This window comes from Camellia sinensis, chromosome 12 (assembly GCF_055761805.1).
Source record: "Camellia sinensis isolate YWXY chromosome 12, ASM5576180v1, whole genome shotgun sequence".
NCBI lineage: Eukaryota > Viridiplantae > Streptophyta > Magnoliopsida > Ericales > Theaceae > Camellia > Camellia sinensis.
In genome coordinates this window covers 147,693,179-147,713,922 of record NC_138972.1, presented here as the reverse complement: position 1 = coordinate 147,713,922, position 20,744 = coordinate 147,693,179, and the positions used below count along the sequence as shown (strand labels likewise).

General features: G+C 38.4%; 2 protein-coding genes across 2 annotated transcripts; both read left to right on the top strand.

Moving 5' to 3' along the window:
- The first annotated feature begins 8,546 nt into the window (after positions 1-8,546).
- On the top strand, positions 8,547-11,762 carry LOC114306779 (uncharacterized). Its single transcript, XM_082900122.1, has 4 exons — positions 8,547-8,896; positions 9,508-9,564; positions 11,143-11,292; positions 11,456-11,762. The coding sequence occupies exons 1-4, from the start codon at positions 8,628-8,630 to the stop codon at positions 11,622-11,624; spliced, it is 645 nt and encodes a 214-aa protein (XP_082756248.1). The 5' UTR covers positions 8,547-8,627; the 3' UTR covers positions 11,625-11,762.
- A 1,822-nt stretch (positions 11,763-13,584) lies between these two features.
- On the top strand, positions 13,585-15,710 carry LOC114306732 (BRASSINOSTEROID INSENSITIVE 1-associated receptor kinase 1-like). The gene is made up of 2 exons (XM_028252015.2): positions 13,585-13,792; positions 15,105-15,710. Exons 1-2 carry the CDS (start codon positions 13,709-13,711, stop codon positions 15,420-15,422), a joined length of 402 nt encoding a protein of 133 aa, XP_028107816.2. The 5' UTR covers positions 13,585-13,708; the 3' UTR covers positions 15,423-15,710.
- The last annotated feature ends 5,034 nt before the right edge of the window (positions 15,711-20,744 follow it).

Genomic DNA, 20,744 nt, shown 5'->3' with positions numbered 1-20,744 from the left:
CCATGACGGCCTTGGCCAGCATGCCGTGCCACAGCGTTGCCCAGCATACCAAGGCTGGCAAACCATGCCACGGTATTGGCCAGCATGCAATGTCACGGCGTTGCCTAGCATGCCAAGGCCGACATGCTGTGGCACGACCTTGGCCAGCATGCCTTGCCACCACCTTGGCACGTATGCGTTGCCACCGCCTCGGTTATCATGCCTTGCCACAACGTTGCCCAACAAGCAATGCCGCAGCGTTGCCCAGCATGCCATGCCTTAGCCCTGGCTAGTATGCCATGCCATTGCGTTGGCCAGCATGCCATGCCACATCCTTGGCCAGAATGCCATGCCACCGCCTTGGTGTTGCCCAGCATGTCTAGGCTGGCATGCTGTGGCACGGCTTTTGCCAGCATGCCATGCCACTGCCTTGGCACGTATGCCTTGCCACCGCCTCGGCTATCATGCCTTGGCACAGCGTTGCCTAGCACGCCATGCCACAACGTTGCCCAGCATGCCATGGCCAGCCTGCCATGCCTTAGCCCTAGCTAGCATGCCATGCCACTGCGTTGGCCAACATACCATGCCACGTTCTTGGCCAGAATGCCATGCCACCGCCTTGGCCACCTTGCCACAGCATTGTCCAGCATGCCAAGGCCGGCATGCCAAGTCGGGGCCTTAGCTAGCATGCTGTGCCACAGCATTGCCCAGCATGCCTTGGCCATCATGCCATACCACAGACTAGGTCGGCACGCCATGCCACTGCCTTGGTCGCCTTGCCAACGCCGGTTAGCCAGGGCACGGAGTTAGCCTGCATGCCATGGCACCACCCTCGCTAGCATGCCAAGGCCGTGGCATGCCATGCCACGGCCTTAGCAAGCATGCTGTGCCACTGCCTTGCCCAGAATGCCATGGCCAACGTGCCATGTCGCGGACTTAGCCTGCATGCCATGCCCCGACCTTGGCCAGCATGCCATGCCACAGCCATGGCGAGCAGGCCACGCCACTGCCTTGGCCAGCATGCCATGCCACGGTGTTGCCCAGCTTGCCATGGCATAGCCTCGGCCAGTATGCCATGCCACGCCACAGCCTTCGCATACATGCCTTGTTGGCACACATGCCTTGCCACCGCCTTGGCTAGCATGCCTCGCCACAGCGTTGCCCAGCATGCCATGCCATAGCATTGCGCTGCATTCCAAGGTCAGCATGCAGGCAAGGCCTGTGAGCATACCGCGTGTATGCTCTTTTGATCGCGGTGCGCGGGTTGCGCACACGTTCGTGCAGGCCTTAGCACGCCTTCGCACGTAACGCACGTCTAATGATCACAAGACCGTGGGTAAGGCCGCAGCCCAGGTAGCAGCCAAGGCCACACAGCCAAGGCAGCAACCAAGGCCATAGCCTAGGCCACGCAGCCAAGGCAGTAGCGAAGGCCGCAGTCAAGGCCACAGCCAACGCACGTCTAATGATAACAAGGCCACAGCCAAGGCCATGTAGCCAAGGCAACTGGCAAGGCCGCAGCCCTTGCCACACAGCCAAGGTGGTTGGCAAGGCCACAACCAAGGCTGCAGCCCAAGTCACAGACCAGGTTGCAGCCAAGGCAGCCGGCAAGGCCACAGCCCAGGCCAGAGCCAAACCTGCTGGAAAGGCCGCAGCCCATGCTTATTTTTTTGAATTTTTATTTATTTGTAAAAATTAAAATAAATATACAATAAATAAAAAAATATTTAAAAGTTAATATAATTACAAGTTTCTCATCCTTTAATTATTGGATTAATTTCTACATTTTTTTCCTTATCTTACTTATTTTCATTATTTTTTTAATATTAAAGTTGAAATAAATTAAAATAAAATATTTCAATGGCTAAATTTTTTTTTAATTTTTTTTTATGGTGGCTTGATTTATTTTCTTTGACTTATGATTGAAAATTTGTGAAAGAAAATGTTACTTTAAAAAAAAATCCCATTATGACTCCTCGAGCATGGGTGATGTTTCCTCCTGCCAGATGGAAATGGGCTTAACAAGCTACTATAAGGGGGCGCACCTCCCTTAAGGCTGTCCAGCATGGCTAGGCCACAAGCCAAGCCTATGCCTAGGTGCGTGTTTGGCATATGCCATTGCTTGTCTTCTGGCATTGAAACTCCATAGCCAAGCATGGGATGTTGTCGAGTGGCGGCCTGCTTGGGTGGCGGTGGCCTTGCCCAGCATGCCGTGCCTCGGCCTTGGCCAGCATGCCATGCCATGGCCTTGGCCAGCAGGATGGTATGCCATGACCTTAGCCAGCATGCCATGCCACCTGGCCTTGGCTAGATGCATGGCATGCGACGGCATTAGCCAGCAGCATGGCATGCCATAGCGTTGGCCAACAGCATGCCATGCCACGGCCTTGGCCAGAAGCATGCCATACCACGGCCTTGGCCAACAGTATGCCATGCCACGGGCTTGGCCAGAAGCATGGCATGCCACCGCCTTGGCTAGAAGCATGGCATGCCATGGCCTTAGCTAGTAGCATGGCATGCCACAACCTTGGCCAGAAGCATGGCATGCCGCGGCCTTAGCCAGCAGCATAGCATGCCATGTCCCTCAGGTAATTGCCATAGGTTGGCTTTGTCTTACGTACAAGCTGCCTTGCGAAATGCATGTCCCTCAAAAGTTTGCCATTTGGTTGGCTTTAACTTATGAATAGGTTTCCTGTGCTTTCCCAGTGGATGCTTGTTGCGAAAAGTATGTCCTTCGGTAGTTGCCTGTTACCTTTGTTATTTGGGTTCGCGCTAATCGGCGCTTGCTCGGCTTCTCTAAATGTTTTCGCACGTTCGTCGGGCTTTTTAGTCCTTCTGGATGTGATTCATTTTGGGGGGCTAGTGCATAGTGTAGGTCGTGGCGCGTAAGTTGTGATTCGTTTGTGTAAGTTGGATGGATCCCTGCTTGTGTGGCGAACTCCACTGGTGCATTCCTCTTGACCCTCGGGTAATTGCCATTAGGTTGTCTTTGACTTGCCTACAAGTTACTTGCCTTTCCCTAGTGGAAGATGCCTTGCGAAAAGCATGTCCCTCGGGTAATTGCCATTTGGTTGTCTTTGCCTTGCGAAATTCCTGTCCCTCGGCCTTGGCCATGCCATGGCCATGGCTTGCTTGCCATGCCAAAGCCATGGCCAGCATGCCATGCCACAGCCTTGTCTAGCATGCCATGGCATGCCACGGTCTTGGCCAGCATGTCGTGCCATCGCTTTGGCAAGCATGCCATGCCACCACCTTGGCTTTATGTCATGCGTACGGCCTTGGCAGCTTGTCTCGCGGGCGGCCTTGGCAGCCTGTCCTGCTTGCGTCCTTGTTAGCATGCCAGCCCAGGCTATGGGCAGCTTTGGCAGTCTGGCTTGCCTTGTTCAATTCGAAAAGTATGTTTCTCGGGTAAAATCCATTTGGTTGGCTTGGACTTTTCCCTACAAGTTGCCTGCCCTTCCTTTGCGAAAGTTGTCTTGCGAGAAGCATGTCCCTCGGGTAATTGGCATTAGGTTGGCTTTGACTTACGTACAAGTTGCGTTGCGTAACGCATGTCCCTCAAGTCATTGCCATTTGGTTGTCTTTGACTTACAAACGAGTTGCTTGTGCATTCCAAGTGGAAGCTTGTTGCGACAAGTTTGTCCCGCGGTAGTTGCCTTTGTTATTTGCATTCGTGCTAACCGGTGCTTGCTCGGCTTCTCTAAATGTTTTCGTACGTTTGTTGGGCTTCTTAGTCCTTCAGGGTGTGATTCATTTTGGGGGGCTAGTGCGTAGTGTATGTCGTGGCGCGTGAGTTGTGACTGGTTTGTGCGAGTTGGATGGATCCCTGCCTTTGCAGCGAACTCCACTAGTGCATTCCTTGCCAGCAGCATGGCATACCAATGCCTTGGCCAGCAGCATGGTATGCCATGGCCTTGGCCAACAACATAGCATGCCACGGCCTTGGCAAGCATGCCTTGTCCCTTAGGTAATTGCCATTAGGTTTGGCTTTGACTTACGTACAAGTTGCCTTGTGAAATGCATGTCCCTCGGGTAATTGCCACTTCGCAAAGTGGGCTTAAAACTTGCATTTGATGAATTGTTCCAATTCAAGTAATAAAGCCTTCATCCACAGGCATTAATGCAGTTTAACATTTAAGCAAATAGCCTCATGGCAATCACGCTAACATGGCAATCACTTACACTCATGCAAGAATGCCAAAGCGTAAACACTTACAGTGTACTCCAAACCAAAACAGAAGACTAGTTAGAAATAATGCATGATCCTAACTATGTTAACGATGCCTAATGCAACACGTGCAATAATGCAACTAAACAGGCTCGGCTATCTAAGATGGCATATGAATGCGACTTGATAACATGCTTTAAAACACGTATTCAAGTAAGTGTTGAAATACAATGCAGTTTGAATGACGCGCCAAGCCCAGTGCGTGCAATACAAATGAATGATGCAAACATGCAAACATAAGGTATGCTAATTGAAATATGACCCTAAGCTAACCATCGAAAGCGGTTAAACAAAAGGGAGAAAGACGCGGGGTTGGAAGACATGCACACAAGCACGCACCCTTATTAAAACATTGCGCCCTCTCAATGGAGGGTCTGAATGAATAAGCTAAGCTAATCTAAGCTAAGCTAATCAACTAATCTAATTAAACTAATTAGACTAATTATTGCACAACCAATCAAATAACTGGTAAACTACTTACTGATTATTACAACACTTTAGCTAATTATCAAACTAATTAATTAAATTACAAATTCATGCCAACTAACAAGTAAAGCTCGAGAGCTTTTCGACGAAAAATGGCTCCATTTGTGAAGAATTCGCAGCTGACATGAAGAAACTATGAAGTTCAACCTTTTGTAGAAGATAAGGCAGTGAGTGGAAGCTAGGTGCCAACAATATGGACGTTCTTCACTTTGGTGGCCGGCAGGCCACTGCTGATGGCTAGCAGGCCATATTGGTGGCCGACAGCCTTTCTCCTTTGACCGGCACCCTTCCTCTCAGATATGTCGTCCATCCTTGTGCTAAACATTGTTGGAAGCATATGTTTTTTTTTTGCTCTTTGTGTGTTTTAAGGTCTTGTTTTAAGTCCTTTTGGTTTTATCTAGCTTGTTGAGTTGTATTTGAGTTGTTTTGTTTATCGAGCTGTTGTTGTGTTGCTTATCGAGTTGTATATCGCATTTTGTATTTTGGTTGTTGGTTGGTTTGTTACCTGATTAAGCGTCTTGTTTTAATCAAACACTTTGGCCATTTCAATTCCCTGTCCATTTCATACATATATGGTGCTCATGATGCAAAAAAATGACAATACATTTTTTCATAAAACTGCCGATTTTATTTCAATCATGGCTTTTTACAAAAGTGGAGTACAAGTTTTAAACCAAAACAGAACTTCCTAAAGCTATACATGTGCTAATGCTATAAAACAAAAAAAAAACTGAGCAAAAATACAAAAATCAGCGCTGGTCGCCTCAGGCTCGAGAAGCCCTCTTCGTCCTCTTCCTCTGAGGAAAGGACTCAGGGGCACTGTCTCCGTCAGTGCCGCTGTTTGAATTTGTCCCAGAATCTGAGCTGGAATCTCTGTCGCTCTCTGCTCTAGAGCCTGACTCAGCATCACCTCCACTCTAAGATCTCGAGTCACCATCATCTCCATCCTCGGAGGACTCAGACTGTGGAATCACTGCCTCTCTAGAGTCACTGGTCTCAGCATCATCGTCACTCAACACTGGCTCTAAAGGGCTCCTCTGATTCCTAGACGCTTCTGAGCAAGATGCCAAGTGCGGCAACTGCATCCAGAGTGGACACGATATTCATATCGCTAGGTTGCAAAAGTTTGAAAAAAGCAGTGTGATCAGCATCGGCTTCCAGCAATGTGGTAGAGAGGAACCCCCAGTTACGCACTAGTGTCAACATCCAATCAGGAGGCGGTAAACAACTTTTGTTGCTGAATGTGGCAGCAAGAAGGTCAGAGATACGAGTGAATCTAATCGATTCGCAGATCATTTGAATCACAGTGATCAATGACCTCACGCGATTTGCAGAGGAGATCGTGGAGGTAGCCAGACCATTTACGGCATCAACGAGTGTGATCCGGCCAAGGGCTATGTTGTTCATACCTGTCCCGAAAGTACGTTCTAGGGCATTGTAGCTGCCATCGTAACCCAAGAAAGTGGATCCAGGAATTAGATGTGAAGTAAGAGAAGTATGCCCGAACTCCAACCACTCAAAATTCTCCATTTGGTAGGCGACCAAGTAAAGGTTATCCCGTCGAATCCTCAGCCTAATCCAATGATTGTTGGTTCACAGTATAATGTCGAACCATCGAGTGGGTGGATCCTGCTGAGCGGGAAGTACAGGAATATTGTGTGAAAAGGTCTCTCCCAATTCAACACGCAAGTCCTTAATGAAGTCCCTATAAGCTCCACTACCCCTTTTAACGTTGAATTCTTTTGTGAATTTTGCCATTAACTGAATTCAATCCTGCCATTGACAATAATAATCAATTAATTGAAAAAAATAAAACACTTACAGTCAAAGAGACTTATACAAAAAATAAAATAACCATAGCCAACCCCCCCCCCCCAAAAAAAAAAAAAGCTTAAAAGCATTGGACACAAAACAAAAAGTTATAACATTAAAGAAAAGTTCATATATAAACCATGAAACTAAAATCTCAAAAAAGAACACAACATTAAATAGCATATCCAAAAGTCAATATCAAGAAGGTCATACATAAACCATGAATGTTTTTTTTAATTAAAATTTATAAACTTGCATGCACTACTGTTAAGGAATTACCAAAAAGAAAAATAGAATTTATACCCAAAAAATATTTAATTGTAGGTTGAATTAAGTTTTGAAAACTCATCACCAAACAAATTTTCTTATTTCACATGTCACATCAAACTTTCAAAACTCAATTCAACACTCTATTTAAAAACCATAACCAAACAAATTTTCTACACTCAAATCATAATTTCACAACTCACAAACTCAAAATACAACTCATACTCTCAAATCATATTTACAAAACTCTACCAATCGCAACCTTAATTTTTTAAGTGAGGTGTCACTTTATTCGTTTATCATACAATACCCATTAGACTAACAAGAAAGTTTTATAGAACGGTTATTAGACCAACGATATTGAATGGGACAGAATGTTGGGAAACTAAAAAATAATATGTAGATAAGATGAGTATTACTGAGATGAGGATGTTAAAGTGGATGCGTGGCAAGATTAGAATGAATATATTCATGAATGGATAGGAGCAGAGATGAACTCAGGATTTTTAGATAGAAGGCGAACATATATATACTAACAAAATTTTTAAAAAGAAAATATGAATTATAATATCAATTTCTACTACTATAAAAAGTGAAAATAAGATGAAAATATATATAAATCACATGTTTTTTGTAGTCACATTTGGTTACAAAAAATAGCATCCATAAAACAATTTATTTATTAAAGTGCGGTATCTTGAATTATTGTGCTCAATATTAGTTTATGTCATTAAAATGTCTATAATAGAACTGATATTAAGATCTCGTATAATGTCTTTATCAATGAACGTGATTAAGTAATTAGGTAATACCTCATTCGATTCTTTAGAAATTTGAAGTTATAATTAACATTGGTTATACGAAACAATTTTTATTTTATATTTTTTAATATTATATCTTGATCTTATGTTTCATACCTACAGAGCGACAATTGCTTAAAATTTGTCTAAAAGAAGAAAAACGTAGAGGGGAAGAGTCTCTATAATATGTAAATAATTATAGTTAACACTACTGTAATAAATGGTGTTTTTGAAATCATAGGGGGCGATTGCCCTCCTGTGTCTATCATTGGGTAAGAGTATCACTGATAGAAGATAAGTTGAGAAAGAACAGATTAAGATAGTTTGGTCATATACAACGAACACCAATAGAGGCAATAGTGAGGAGATATGATAAAGTTACGGTAGATGGAAATGTTAGGGAACGGGGTAAACGTAAATTGACATGGGATAGTATAGTAAATAAAGACATGAACTTCCTTAATTGAATTAACCAAATAGCATTTGATAGAGCCAAATGAAGAAGAATGATTTATGTAGCCAATCTTATTTTATGGAACTTAAGATTTGGTTTGCACTACAAGAAAACAGCCCAAATAACATGGAACTTTTTGCGATGGTATAGGTACCGTTGCAAAAAAGGGTCTTTTGCGACGGCGTTTTTAAACCGTCTCAAAAAATGGTCTTTGTGACGGTTGTGACCCCGTCGCTAAAAAATATATCACAAAAAAACATAAAACATTTGCGACGCCTGATGTACCGTCACAAATTTTTTTTTTTTGAGACAAGAACATTTACTGTCAAAAAAGTCTTATAAAAACGGCGTCGTTTTATTTGTTAGGATTCATCATTTGTGACGGTTTAAATACGACGTCGCAAAAAATAATGAAATTTTTTCTACCCCGCTCATTTTAGCTATTCGCGGTCACGTGTTTCCCCAAAAATCCCCAAACCTTTCTGAACCAACCCAAAATCCGTAAAATCTTTAAAACCAAAATCCCCAAAACCATTTTGAAGCAAAATCCCCAAAGCCTTGAGCCAAAATCAACGACGGTGACGGACGACGAAGGTGATCGACAATGAGTGACCGAGAAATGGCTTTGAGTTTTTTCTTTGAGGTCTGTGCTCCTTCGGAATTTGAAGGAATGGGTGTTTGTAGTAGGTGTGGAAAAGCGAATGGGTCGTGTAATGGGAACAGTTTGTTGTTCTTTGGTTACTCTGGAGCGTTTCGTTGTCTTGTGGGGGGATTTGGGGATATTGCCTTTGTTAGAAGTGATACTGCTTTGCTCTACTCCATGGAAGGTCCTCAAAACCAGTCTTGGTCAACAAAATCTGTTAGAGATTTCATGTGGGTCTATGATATCATTTGGTTCTTCAAATTAACGTGAAGGACCAATATTTTTAATTTGGGTTACTTACACTGTGTTTGGATTGAGTGATTTGGAGAGAAAAGAAAAGAAATAGAGAGAAATGTATTTCTTTTCCTTGTTTGGTTATCTTAAGTGGAGAGAAATGGGGAGAAATAGAGAGAAATGGAGAGAAACTCATTTCTCTCATAACCCTTATTTTCAATCTTCCCAAAAGTGGAGAGATTGGGAGAGAAAAGAAATCCATAAATGTTTATATTTTCATAATACCAATTTTACCCCTATAAAAATAAAAGAAATAAAATGATTGAAAATATAAAAAGGTTATTTTGGTAATATAACATAAAATAATTTCTTTTCTTTTCTCTTAATGAAATCTAACCAAATAAGAAGGAGAGAAATCACAATCATTTCTTTTCTTTTATTTCTTATTTATCCAAACAAAAAGGAGAGAAATTACAATCATTTCTTTTCTTTTCTTTTCTTTTCTCTTATTACTTAAGTAATCATTTCTTTTCTTTTCTCTCCTAAGTTACCAAACATAGCGTTATTGTATTCATGACTAATCCTTTTCCTTAAACAATGTGTGCAGGTATCTTTGTCCACAAGGGGGTTGCAGAGAAATCAATGGCTATCCAGGATCCTGTTCGTAAGTGACCGAACTTCTTGTTGGTATTGTTTTCGTTTTCTTTGTTATCTAAACCAAAACAACGAAAATTCAAAAATACTCACCCATTTTGTATCTTTATGGTTTTTGTGTGAAAACAATTTTTTGATGTAAAAAATGGACTGTTTTCCAAAAATAATAAATTATGAAAGCAGAATGTCAAAACAATGTTTTCTGAAAAATGAAAACGATACAAAAGGTGCTACTCTTTCAAATGTTTATTCATTTCTATTAAAAGATAAATTTGCTAAACATAAAAATGATGTGTGAAAACCTATTCACCCAAAAAAAAATGTGATAATCACTGTTTGGGATGATTTGATAGGGGAAGGGGGGAAGGAGCCTAAGTAAGAAATGAATCAGTAAACTGGCCAGTAGCACTAGCATGGTAGAACACAAAATATGAATTGATTAAATTATAAATTTGAAAAAATTGAAGTTTATTGTTACTCTGCTATAATTGTGCATCTGTTCAATGGGTTGAGAATCTAAATGTGTCTACTTATGTTGCACGGACACGGACACGCGACACGACACGGACACGACACGGACACACAAAAACGCAAATTTTTAAAAAATAGGGGACACGACACGCTAGGGACACGTTTAATATACATAATTAATTTTATTTATATATTATATGTAAAATTAAAAAATATATACTATTTGTATTTATTTTTATTTATTTATTTAATTTATTATATGCAAAATTAAAAAATATATACTAATTTTATTTATTATATGTAAAATTAAAAAATAAATATATTATTTATATTATTTAAGGCCAAAAGAAAGGTTAGGGGTTATATTATTTATTTATTTATATTATTTATTATTAGTATATAATTTATTATTAGTATATAAATATATATATATATATATATATATATATGTATATATATTGTTAGTATATAACGTATATAGCTATCGATGGTTTAGCGAGAGAGAGAGAGAGAGAGAGAGAGAGAGAGAGAGCAGAGAGGGTCAAACGATGCGCAGAGAGGGAGACGAGGTCAATGGTCGATCGATGGTCAAACGGGGGTCAAACGAGGGCGATCGATGGTCGATTGAGGCGCAGAGAGGGAGACGAGGAAGACGAGGAAGACGAACAGGTTAGGGTTTCTTCTCTGTCCTCAATCTGTCTCTCTCTTCCCTCGACCTATCTCCCTCTTTCTCTCTTCCCTCGATCTGTCTCTGTCTCTGGCTCTCTCTCTTTCTCCTCTCCAACAGTTCTAGGGCTTCTTCGATCCACCCACCTGCATGTCTGAATCGTGTCCTCGCGTGTCCAACCTCGTGTCCAACTCTGAAAAATTCTGAAAAAAGGAGGACACGCAGGGGAGAGTGTCGGACACGTGTCAACAGCGTGTCGTACGCGTGTCCGTGTCCGACACGTGTCCGACACTAATACGCAAGCCTCAGGGACGTGTCCGTGCTTCATAGGTTTCTTTCATTGATGTAGAAGGGACAGAAAACAACTTAATAGTCAAGTTTAATTCATTGCTACAATTTTGTTGTTGGTGTTGCAATTATGGTTATAGTCCTCTGCTTATTTTTTATTAGATTTGGAACTGTTCCTGCAAATGTGATCATGGTGAGTAACACCATTCCGAATGAGAAGAAACGTTTTGTTTTGCAAACGTTGCTCAAAGACACCTGGTTTGATGATCTTTATGCCGCAAAAAATGGAGACAACAACCTACTTAGTACAAGGTATTAGGCATTTAGGCTTTGTTAGGACAGTAGTTATTTTCTCTCAAAGTTTGATCATATGTTGATGCTTGAGTAAATTTTAACATGAATCTGAAGAGTAAAAAACTCAAAGATTTTCTTTATTTATTATTATAATTATTATTTTTACTTCTTTTCTGTGTAGCATGCAAGGGTTAGAAGTGGTCAAGAGGCTAACAAGGTCATACCTAGGAAAATCAGCTTCGATTTCCCAAAGCATACAAGAATTAAATAACACAAGTGTCTTTAGTATAACTCTCTCTCTCTCTCTCTCTCTCTCTCTCTCTCTCTCTCTCGGTAGTGTCACAAGGTGAAGCAAAAAAATTGATTTGGTGGATCATATTTATCACCGGATATATATATATATATTTTTGCAGATCAGCACAACAAACACCATGTACACACCATATTTACAAAAATATATGCTAATGATCACCCAGTGATTAGTATTAGTCTTGATATACGTGCTAAATGTGTATAAAATATGCAAAAAGTGCTTAGTATTCTAACTATTTTGGTATTACCTCCCCCTTAAAGATAGACTATAGGTTATCATTAGCATGATCCTTTGAAAAATAATAGTGAACCTTATTATTTTCTAGATATGATAGGTCTTATATTTATACATATGGTTCGTTTGAATCCACATAGGAGGTAAAAAGAAAGGGGGGTAAATATTGATGTATCATTTTCTTAGTCATCAAACTAAGACATACATTGTTAAAAAAAAAGGTCTCACATTTGTATTTGACTTGTTTCATTGTTCTAATAATTTTGTACTCGCTGTAAAGCAGTGTCATATATTTGCGGCTTGATGGATCAGTTGAACCAGAAAAGCGTTTTGATATTGTAAACGCTTTCAATTCAGACCCTACTATTGATGTACTACTGCTCACTACACATGGTAAGATTTTATTATATACAGCATACAGTCTTAGGTTAGGAATTTCACTAACCTATAAATTCTCCTTCCATTCTTCATTTGCTGGGCCATTCTAAAAAATCCTCTCCTCTTACCTCTATTCAAATAGGACCTCTCTCTCTCTCTCTCTCTCTCTCAACATATTATCTAGCAGCAAAATGGTGTTACCAACTTATGGGAGTATACATAGGAAAAATTAATAAAAATTTGGACAGAAATATCAAATTGAAATTAGATTTAAAGTGTAGGGTTTGAATTGTTCAAATTAAAACTATGGAGATGAAAGTGAATTTTGAGTCAAACTATAAGGGTGAAAAGTGTAACTGACCCATATTTATTTTCTGTTCTATATTTTGGGGGGCTTTGTTTCATTGTGGTCATAATGAATGACTAGTGGCGGGTGCACAGGCTATGTCTACACGGTACACGTGTGCAACTTCATATCTAGTTTCTTGATTGTGTTAGTGTTATGTCATCTCAGGTTCATGTCAAAATCCCCTCAACACTAGTTTTAGTGAACAACTATTCCTTGTTTACATCTGAAAACTTTATTCAACTGGAAACGTGCTTATTTTTGGCACTTATTTAGATGATTGTTGGCTATCACATGTTATTTCTTAACTATGTCAGATAATTGTGGGCATTCCCTTTAACTATGAATAACATGACATGACATACCTGCAGTGAGTATAAACATAAGATCATTCATGGGATATTTTAAACTGATCGTTTAAACTGATCTTATTTTTTTGGTAATATTTTAACTATGAATGATCTTATTTTGCAAAATGTTTTAACGATCAGGTTTTAACTATGGTAATATTAACTATGGTAATATTTTTAAAAAATGATCAGTTTGATTTTTCAGGTTTTAACTCAAACTGATCAGTTTGATTTTTCAACGATGATCAGTTTAACACGATCAGTTTGATTTTTCAAAATATTACAAAAATTTGCAAATAGTGAGTTTTCAACTATAAATGTACAAACCTAGTCGGTGACTTCTCAGAGTTCTCTCTCCTTCGCCTTCGCCTTCTCAAAGTTCTCTCTCCTTCACCTTCGCCTTCGCCTTCGCCTCCCTCCCTCTATCTCGCTTCTCTCTGTATCTCGCTTCTCCCGTCTTATATAATAGGTATATTGAGTTGAATGAATTACCAAATGGGGAAAGATGTAGAAATTAGACGAAAGATACTAATGCCAATTAAGACAATTTTAAAATTCATAGCATTTAAAAACATGATATTGCAAATCCTGCAAATCATGATGAAAATTTCCTTCAATAAAATTGTCAAGAACTTTGCTTTAAATGCGTTAAGGGAGACAATTTTAATACCATCATGAATATTGCTCAACTCATTGGATTACAAGGATACCCATGTTACCACTGCTGTACGTGGCACAATTGGGCATATTGCCCCTGAGTACCTCTCCACCGGAAAATCTTCAGAGAAAACCGATGTTTTTGGGTATGGGGTCATGCTTCTGGAGCTCATCACTGGACAGAGGGCTTTGGATCTTGCTCGGCTTGCCAACGATGATGATGTCATGTTGCTAGATTGGGTAAGCATTTATCACACTCGCAATCTGTTTGTATTATGTTAGCACGTTTCTTAAGTTGGATATCTTCGTATGATTGATTGAGTTCATCTTAAGAGCCTTTTTTGAAAGCTGCTTTCAATTTCTTGGCAAAGCTGTTATCTATGAAGCACGGACACGTCCCTGAGGCTTGCGTATTAGTGTCGGACACGTGTCGGACACGGACACGCGTACGACACACTGTTGACACGTGTCCGACACTCTCCCCTGCGTGTCCCCCTTTTTTCAGAATTTTTCAGAGTCGGACACGAGGTTGGACACGCGAGGACACAATTCAGACACGCAGGTGGGTGGATCGAAGAAGCCCTAGAACAGTTGGAGAGGAGAAAGAGAGAGAGCCAGAGACAGAGACAGATCGAGGAAAGAGAGAGAGAGGGAGATAGGTCGAGGGAAGAGAGAGACAGATTGAGGACAGAGAAGAAACCCTAACCTGTTCGTCTTCCTCGTCTTCCTCGTCTCCCTCTCTGCGCCTCAATCGACCATCGATCGCCCTCGTTTGACCCTCGTTTGACCATCGATCGACCATCGACCTCGTCTCCCTCTCTGCGCATCGTTTGACCCTCTCTGCTCTCTCTCTCTCTCTCTCTCTCTCTCTCGCTAAACCATCGATAGCTATATACGTTATATACTAACAATATATATACATATATATATATTTATATACTAATAATAAATTATATACTAATAATAAATAATATAAATAAATAAATAATATAACCCCTAACCTTTCTTTTGGCCTTAAATAATATAAATAAATATAAATAATATATTTATTTTTTAATTTTACATATAATAAATAAAATTAGTATATATTTTTTAATTTTGCATATAATAAATTAAATAAATAAATAAAAATAAATACAAATAGTATATATTTTTTAATTTTACATATAATATATAAATAAAATTAATTATGTATATTAAATGTGTCCCTAGCGTGTCGTGTCCCCTATTTTTTAAAAATTTGAGTTTTTGCGTGTCCGTGTCGTGTCGCGTGTCCGTGTCCGTGTCCGTGCAACATAGGCTGTTATTGTGTTGCTAATATGATTCAATGAGTCGAGCAATATTCATGATGGTATTAAAATTATCTCCCTTAACGCATTTAAAACAAAGTTCTTGACAATTTCATTGAAGGAAATTTTCATCATGATCTGCAGGATTTGCAATATGATGTTTTTAAATGCTATGAATTTTAAAGTTGTCTCCATTGGCATTAATATCTTTGGTCTCTCCAATGAGCACTTATTATTTTGTGTGACATCTCTGAAAATTTCAGGTAAAAGGACTTCTGAAAGAAAAGAAGTTGGAAATGCTAGTTGACGAAGATATGCATGGTAATTACATCAATGAAGAGGTAGAACAACTAATCCAGGTGGCATTGCTCTGCACACAAGGCGCCCCATTGGAACGCCCCAAAATGTCGGATGTTGTCAGAATGCTCGAAGGTGATGGATTAGCTGAGAGGTGGGAAGAATGGCAGAAGGAGGAGGTATTCCGCCAAGAATATAACCATACCCGACAACCAAATGCTGATTGGATCATCGCGGACTCCACTTCCAATCTCCGCCCAGATGAATTGTCCGGTCCCAGATGACCCTTTTGTAGTCAAATGTGATATTTTCATCTTTGTGCATATGATTTTCTTCTATTTTCTTTTTTTTCAAAGTCAAGTTTGTATCATGTTCGGAGTTTTGATGATGATATGTCGTGGTGTCTATAAGGTCGCCGCTACATGGCATTATGAATTTTCAGGTGCAAGAAAAAAAATCATGGCTTGAAAGGGTCGTGGAGGCACCAGTTGAACGTTTATGTTTATGTATCCAAAAACAAATTACACTAATAAATAAATAAATACATTCTTTTGTCCAGAGGCAAATCACAACCCCTGTTTTCTGTTCTTAGAGTACTTCATAAAGCCTTTTTTTTTTGGTGCTTCGGGTTTTTGTTTTTCTGTTTTCATTTTTCAGAAAATACAAAAATCTCACTCATAGCCACTGACTTGCCAACACCACAATTACTTCCCAACTAGTTCAAATCTGAAAATTTGAAAATTTGTGTTAATGTGTTCTTAATTGGCTTGCAACTCTTATATGCTATTTTCTTTTAATGTTTAAGTCTTGATATGTAAACTGTGAATTTATTTTTGTCATGCCCTCAAAATAATATAGTAAATACAACCCAATCATATGTTAATAACTGTATAAATCAGAGTAAACAGTCCTTTCATTTCATGAAAGTTAAAGATACAAAAGAGTTTAACAAAAATAAATACCCTATTGGCTTACACCTTTTCAAGCCTTAACTTGGTTACAACAAAAGTGAGCTTTTCTCATTACATCTTAAGCCCTTGGCTTTACAAAAATATACAATCAAAATAAGAAGCTCTTGCTCCAAAGAATTCCCCCCACGCTATTGCCTTGGTGGAGGTAAGTTACCAACACCTGAAAATGTTATTCCCAAATAGAGTGAGCCATAGTCTAGTAGGAATCATCTAACATAGTATATGAAATTTAGCAAAGGTATAAGTACAAGAGTATATACAATGTCTATGATAAAACATCCACAAATTTATATATATGAAAGGTACCATATTCAAATCTTAACCCATTTTCCTTTAATCCATATTCCGTTCACTTATCTTTCTCAATTTATGAGTCAAATTCGTAATTTCTTTAACAATCCAAATAAGACCACAACTCAATGATTTTCAAATCATACAACACATATACATTAACACTTCAAACTTCCATTTCACGGATATTTCGTCTGCGGGCAACCGTCAAACGGGATCCATGTAAACGTAAGCTATACAAGCACTACAATTGCCATTTTACGGATATTTTGTTCGTGGGTTAGGCACCCATGTATAATTTCGGGACTTTCACTTAGGACAATCTGACCAACTTAGTTATAATAGAGTTCATCCCCTTTCTCCTCCAAAACAAACATACATATACAATGTATTTAAACACAAAATCCAACAATGGAGTACATCCACTTTCCACTCCCACATAATTATACATGTGCAATGTATATAAACATAGTCATATTTAATGACAACCAACCATGAACTAGTTTCAATTCACCTAATTCACATGCAATTTCTACAACAAGCAAAACTATCCTCTACCGATAGTCCAATACAGATATTTCTAAACATATATACAATCTTATGACAGATAATTTATCCAAAATTTCCAAAGATGTGAAGTATTATATACTCAATTCTTCTATTTATTCCATCACTTGCTCAATTTCATATTTATCCCACCAATTTCAATTATTTATATAAAATAATTATGATAGTCAATTTAGGGCAAAAATCTCCCTTTTCAAATATTAACTCAAGCATCAAACTCAACTATTTTGATCCAACATAATTTCATTTTCACAACCCACATTCATTTATTTCATATTCAACAACTTTCCATATTATACCCAAACCCTAGGTTTCCTTGAAACACCCCCAACTCACATCATTGTTACACAAGAGACAAATAACTAAGCTAAATATCATATGAAGGTACAGAAAAATCCCTACCTTAAAGAGAAGACCAAGCAAAGCAAGGGAGAAACCTCAAAGACGCTGAAAATTAACTCCAATCGGATCAAGATGAAATCTAAGAGAGAATGTGAGTTTTATAGAGAGAAAGTGTAGATCTAGGTTTTTGAGAAGTTCTAGAGAGAGAGAGAAATGAAAAAGTGATGCAAAACCTCATCTTCACGAACTGTTATACACGCAGTCCGCTTTAGCGTGGAAAGTGACGTTCAAGCGTCAGACACAAAAGTTTGCTCGAGCGTGAAAAGTGGCGCTTGAGCGCAGAATACGCACTTTCAGAAGTTTTACAGATGAAAGCCCCCGCTCGAGCGTGAAACTGGACGCTCGAGCATCTAATGTATTCTTCCAATATTTGCTGGTCTGCAAAAATACTAAGAGTTAACAAATCCAGCTCGAGTACAAGAATGACCGCTCGAGCGGAGGAGCAAAATTTGTGAAGCTCGCTCGAGTGCAAGAATGCATGCTTGAGCGGAAGAGCTAAAATCTGGGCATCACAGTTTTGAAAAAAACAAGCAACCAACCTACTTTAAACGCACAATTACAACCCGATAACCAAAATAAAAGGGGAGACAAGGGGAACAAGATATGAATAACCATTCTAAACCATACCAACCCGAGTTCGGAATACAATAGATAACGGGTCAAAATTGGAGTCGCTATAGTTTTACCATGCATAAATTACTTTATGTTTAGTTTGGCTTCGTAATTATCTTGACCATGCTTTGCTATAACCGAGAACATAATGCACTTAATAAAGGAGAAATAAAATGGGGTGGTAATGGGTTGCGATCATTGTATTAAATTTTATGTGATAATGAATGATGGATTCAAAAGTACAATATACTGGAATGTATTCCATTTTGGTGAAGTTTTGCGCAAGTGTGTTTTCAAACCCTAACATGGCACGGGAGGTATTCTGGCTGCTTAATAGAATTGGGAGGTATAAGGGTGGCAGTGAGGGTCTCACACAGAGAGAGTATCCCTGGAAGCTCGTTCCCTTGGGACAGATCGTGATGTCACCAGTCAAGTATATAACCTAGGTGCGTAGGCATCATTGGTAATTGTGCGGTAAGCGACGAACTGGTGATTATGCGGCAAGCGACGCATTAGTATTGTATTAACCAAGGGGAAGTCAGAATTTGCCTATGGCTAATGTTAGTGGTTGGGTAGGAACGACATTTTGCGGGGAGTTACCTAAAACTAACTTAATTGACTGTTATTCATGAACACTGTTATTCATGAGAACTGGAATTAACTATTATTCATGAGAACTGAAATTTATTATAAGCTTTGCTTAATTATTATTTTTGCTGTGTGTTATGATCATGCTGTTATTTTACTTGTATATTTGGAATGGGAAAATAGGCGGGGTGCGTGTATTTACTGGACATTCCAAGCTCATGGCGTTTTATGCCAGTTGAAGGTGAGTTTTACATCGAGAACAGAATCCCTAAAAGCTTTGAAGAACCATGGCTGCCTTAGAGATTAGATTTTATATTTCCTGTATTAATAATCTTTTTGTATGAAGAAACTGATCTATATTTAAAAACTTGAAGAATTTTATCTGTAACTATTATTAATATTTTCTTTTAGTGTAATTATTTGTATTTTGTACTTAAAAATGTTGTCTATCCACTAGTTAAACTCCACTGTATCGTTGTATTATATTATTGATATTCCCAAAATTTGAGGCATTACAAACCTTGCCACTCACAAACTAATGCGCTTATAAAGTGTTTGGTGTAAAACTCGCATTATCAATGAGTTGGTACGTGACAGTGTGCTATGCCAGATATATTTTTCATATTAGTAATAAACCATTGTGATCTAAACTTGGCAATAAATCGCACAAATTATTGGATTCCATTTTTTTATCCATGGATGTATCGATGGACTATGAAAATTAAAATAACCGAACTAAATAACTCACAAATTTGCCAAAAATATTTGATTTCATTAAAAATGGAGTTGTCCCCTAATTTTAAATTTTTTTTTTTTTTTATGGATAAAAAAGCTCTTAACTCTTTTTTAGCCTTGGCCACTGATTTGTCATTACCAGAAAATCAGTTCAAGAATTTGGATATGAGAGGAGAATATCATTAATTGAGCACTTTTCTTACCCAATCAAAAATATTGGCCTCTACTAAATATATATATAAGATCATGCACAATATCATTAATTGTGCATTAGTTGTAATATGTAAGATCATGCATCTATTTATCTAATCTTCTTCTTTTCCTACACATCTTTTGGTGTGCATGCATAATCTTCCTCCTTAACATATTTTCATGATTTAATATTTTCATGATTTAAAAACATATTTTCATTTTTTTCTTGTTCAAAAAAAAAAAAAAATAAAAAAAAAAAAAATATATATATATATTCATGATTTATTTACTATATATTTGATATGATTGCATGTTTAGAGGTCATATCACTCTAGTTTGGATACTTGCTTCATTTGTTTTTTAAAAACTTACATCTTGGGGAACTTTTGGTCCAAATCTTTGCAAATATGAGAGTATCTAAATTATAAGGTAATATGGTCCATATTGTATGAAATGGTAGGTTAAGTTAAAGGATTTAGATGAAATAAATTAGTATGTGGAATTAAAAATGAAAATAAAATTTTAAAAATGAATTAGTAGAGATCAATCTTTTAGATTGAGCGAAAGAGGTACTCAATTAATGATTGTCTCCTTTTGTATCTAAACTCTTGAATCAAATTTTTTTTGCAGTAACGTATCAATGGCTTTAATTAAGCCGGAGTTATAGTTTTCTAGTTTTCTCATTAAAAACTTGAAATTCAATGAATCGGTCTAATTTTGACAAATTGTTATTCAATTTTGCTTATTTAGATTTTCATAGTCTCTCAATATATCTCTTGATAAATAAAATGAAACCCAATAATTTGTGGGGGAAAAATGATTTATTGTCAAAGTTTAGACCTTGATGATTCACTATTGAAAACGGAAAGTCAAATCCGACATGTGTGTGCATTAAAAGACGTGGTGTCCATATTATCTATGTCAATTTTGTGTTACAAAAGTTTGACATTTATGTTATCGGGTCATATCATAAAGAAAAATATGTTCTTAATGAGTTCTCATATGAAGTGGTGATGCACATCAAACTACATCCTAAAATATAGTAGACAAAGAGTGAGTTGTTTTGGAGAAGATATCATAAATTGTTTTCAAATACAGTTGTGTAATTAAAGTTTGTGTTTTTTAGAAAATAGAAACAACCAAAATTACCAAAAATTAATTGTGTTCTTCACATGAAGTAAGTAAAACGAGAACAACTAATTCTTTGGACTCAGTCCACATGAGATGAGGCTAGTCCTACAAACTGGA

Excerpts from the sequence above, each read along its gene's own strand:
- LOC114306779 (XM_082900122.1), top strand. The coding sequence starts at position 8,628 with ATGAGTGACCGAGAAATGGCTTTGAGTTTTTTCTTTGAGGTCTGTGCT. Across the intron at positions 8,897-9,507 it reads AAATCTGTTAGAGATTTCAT|GTATCTTTGTCCACAAGGGG; the intron begins GTGGGTCTATGA and ends CAATGTGTGCAG. Across the intron at positions 11,293-11,455 it reads AACAACCTACTTAGTACAAG|CATGCAAGGGTTAGAAGTGG; the intron begins GTATTAGGCATT and ends TTTTCTGTGTAG.
- LOC114306732 (XM_028252015.2), top strand. The coding sequence starts at position 13,709 with ATGCTTCTGGAGCTCATCACTGGACAGAGGGCTTTGGATCTTGCTCGG. Across the intron at positions 13,793-15,104 it reads ATGTCATGTTGCTAGATTGG|GTAAAAGGACTTCTGAAAGA; the intron begins GTAAGCATTTAT and ends TGAAAATTTCAG.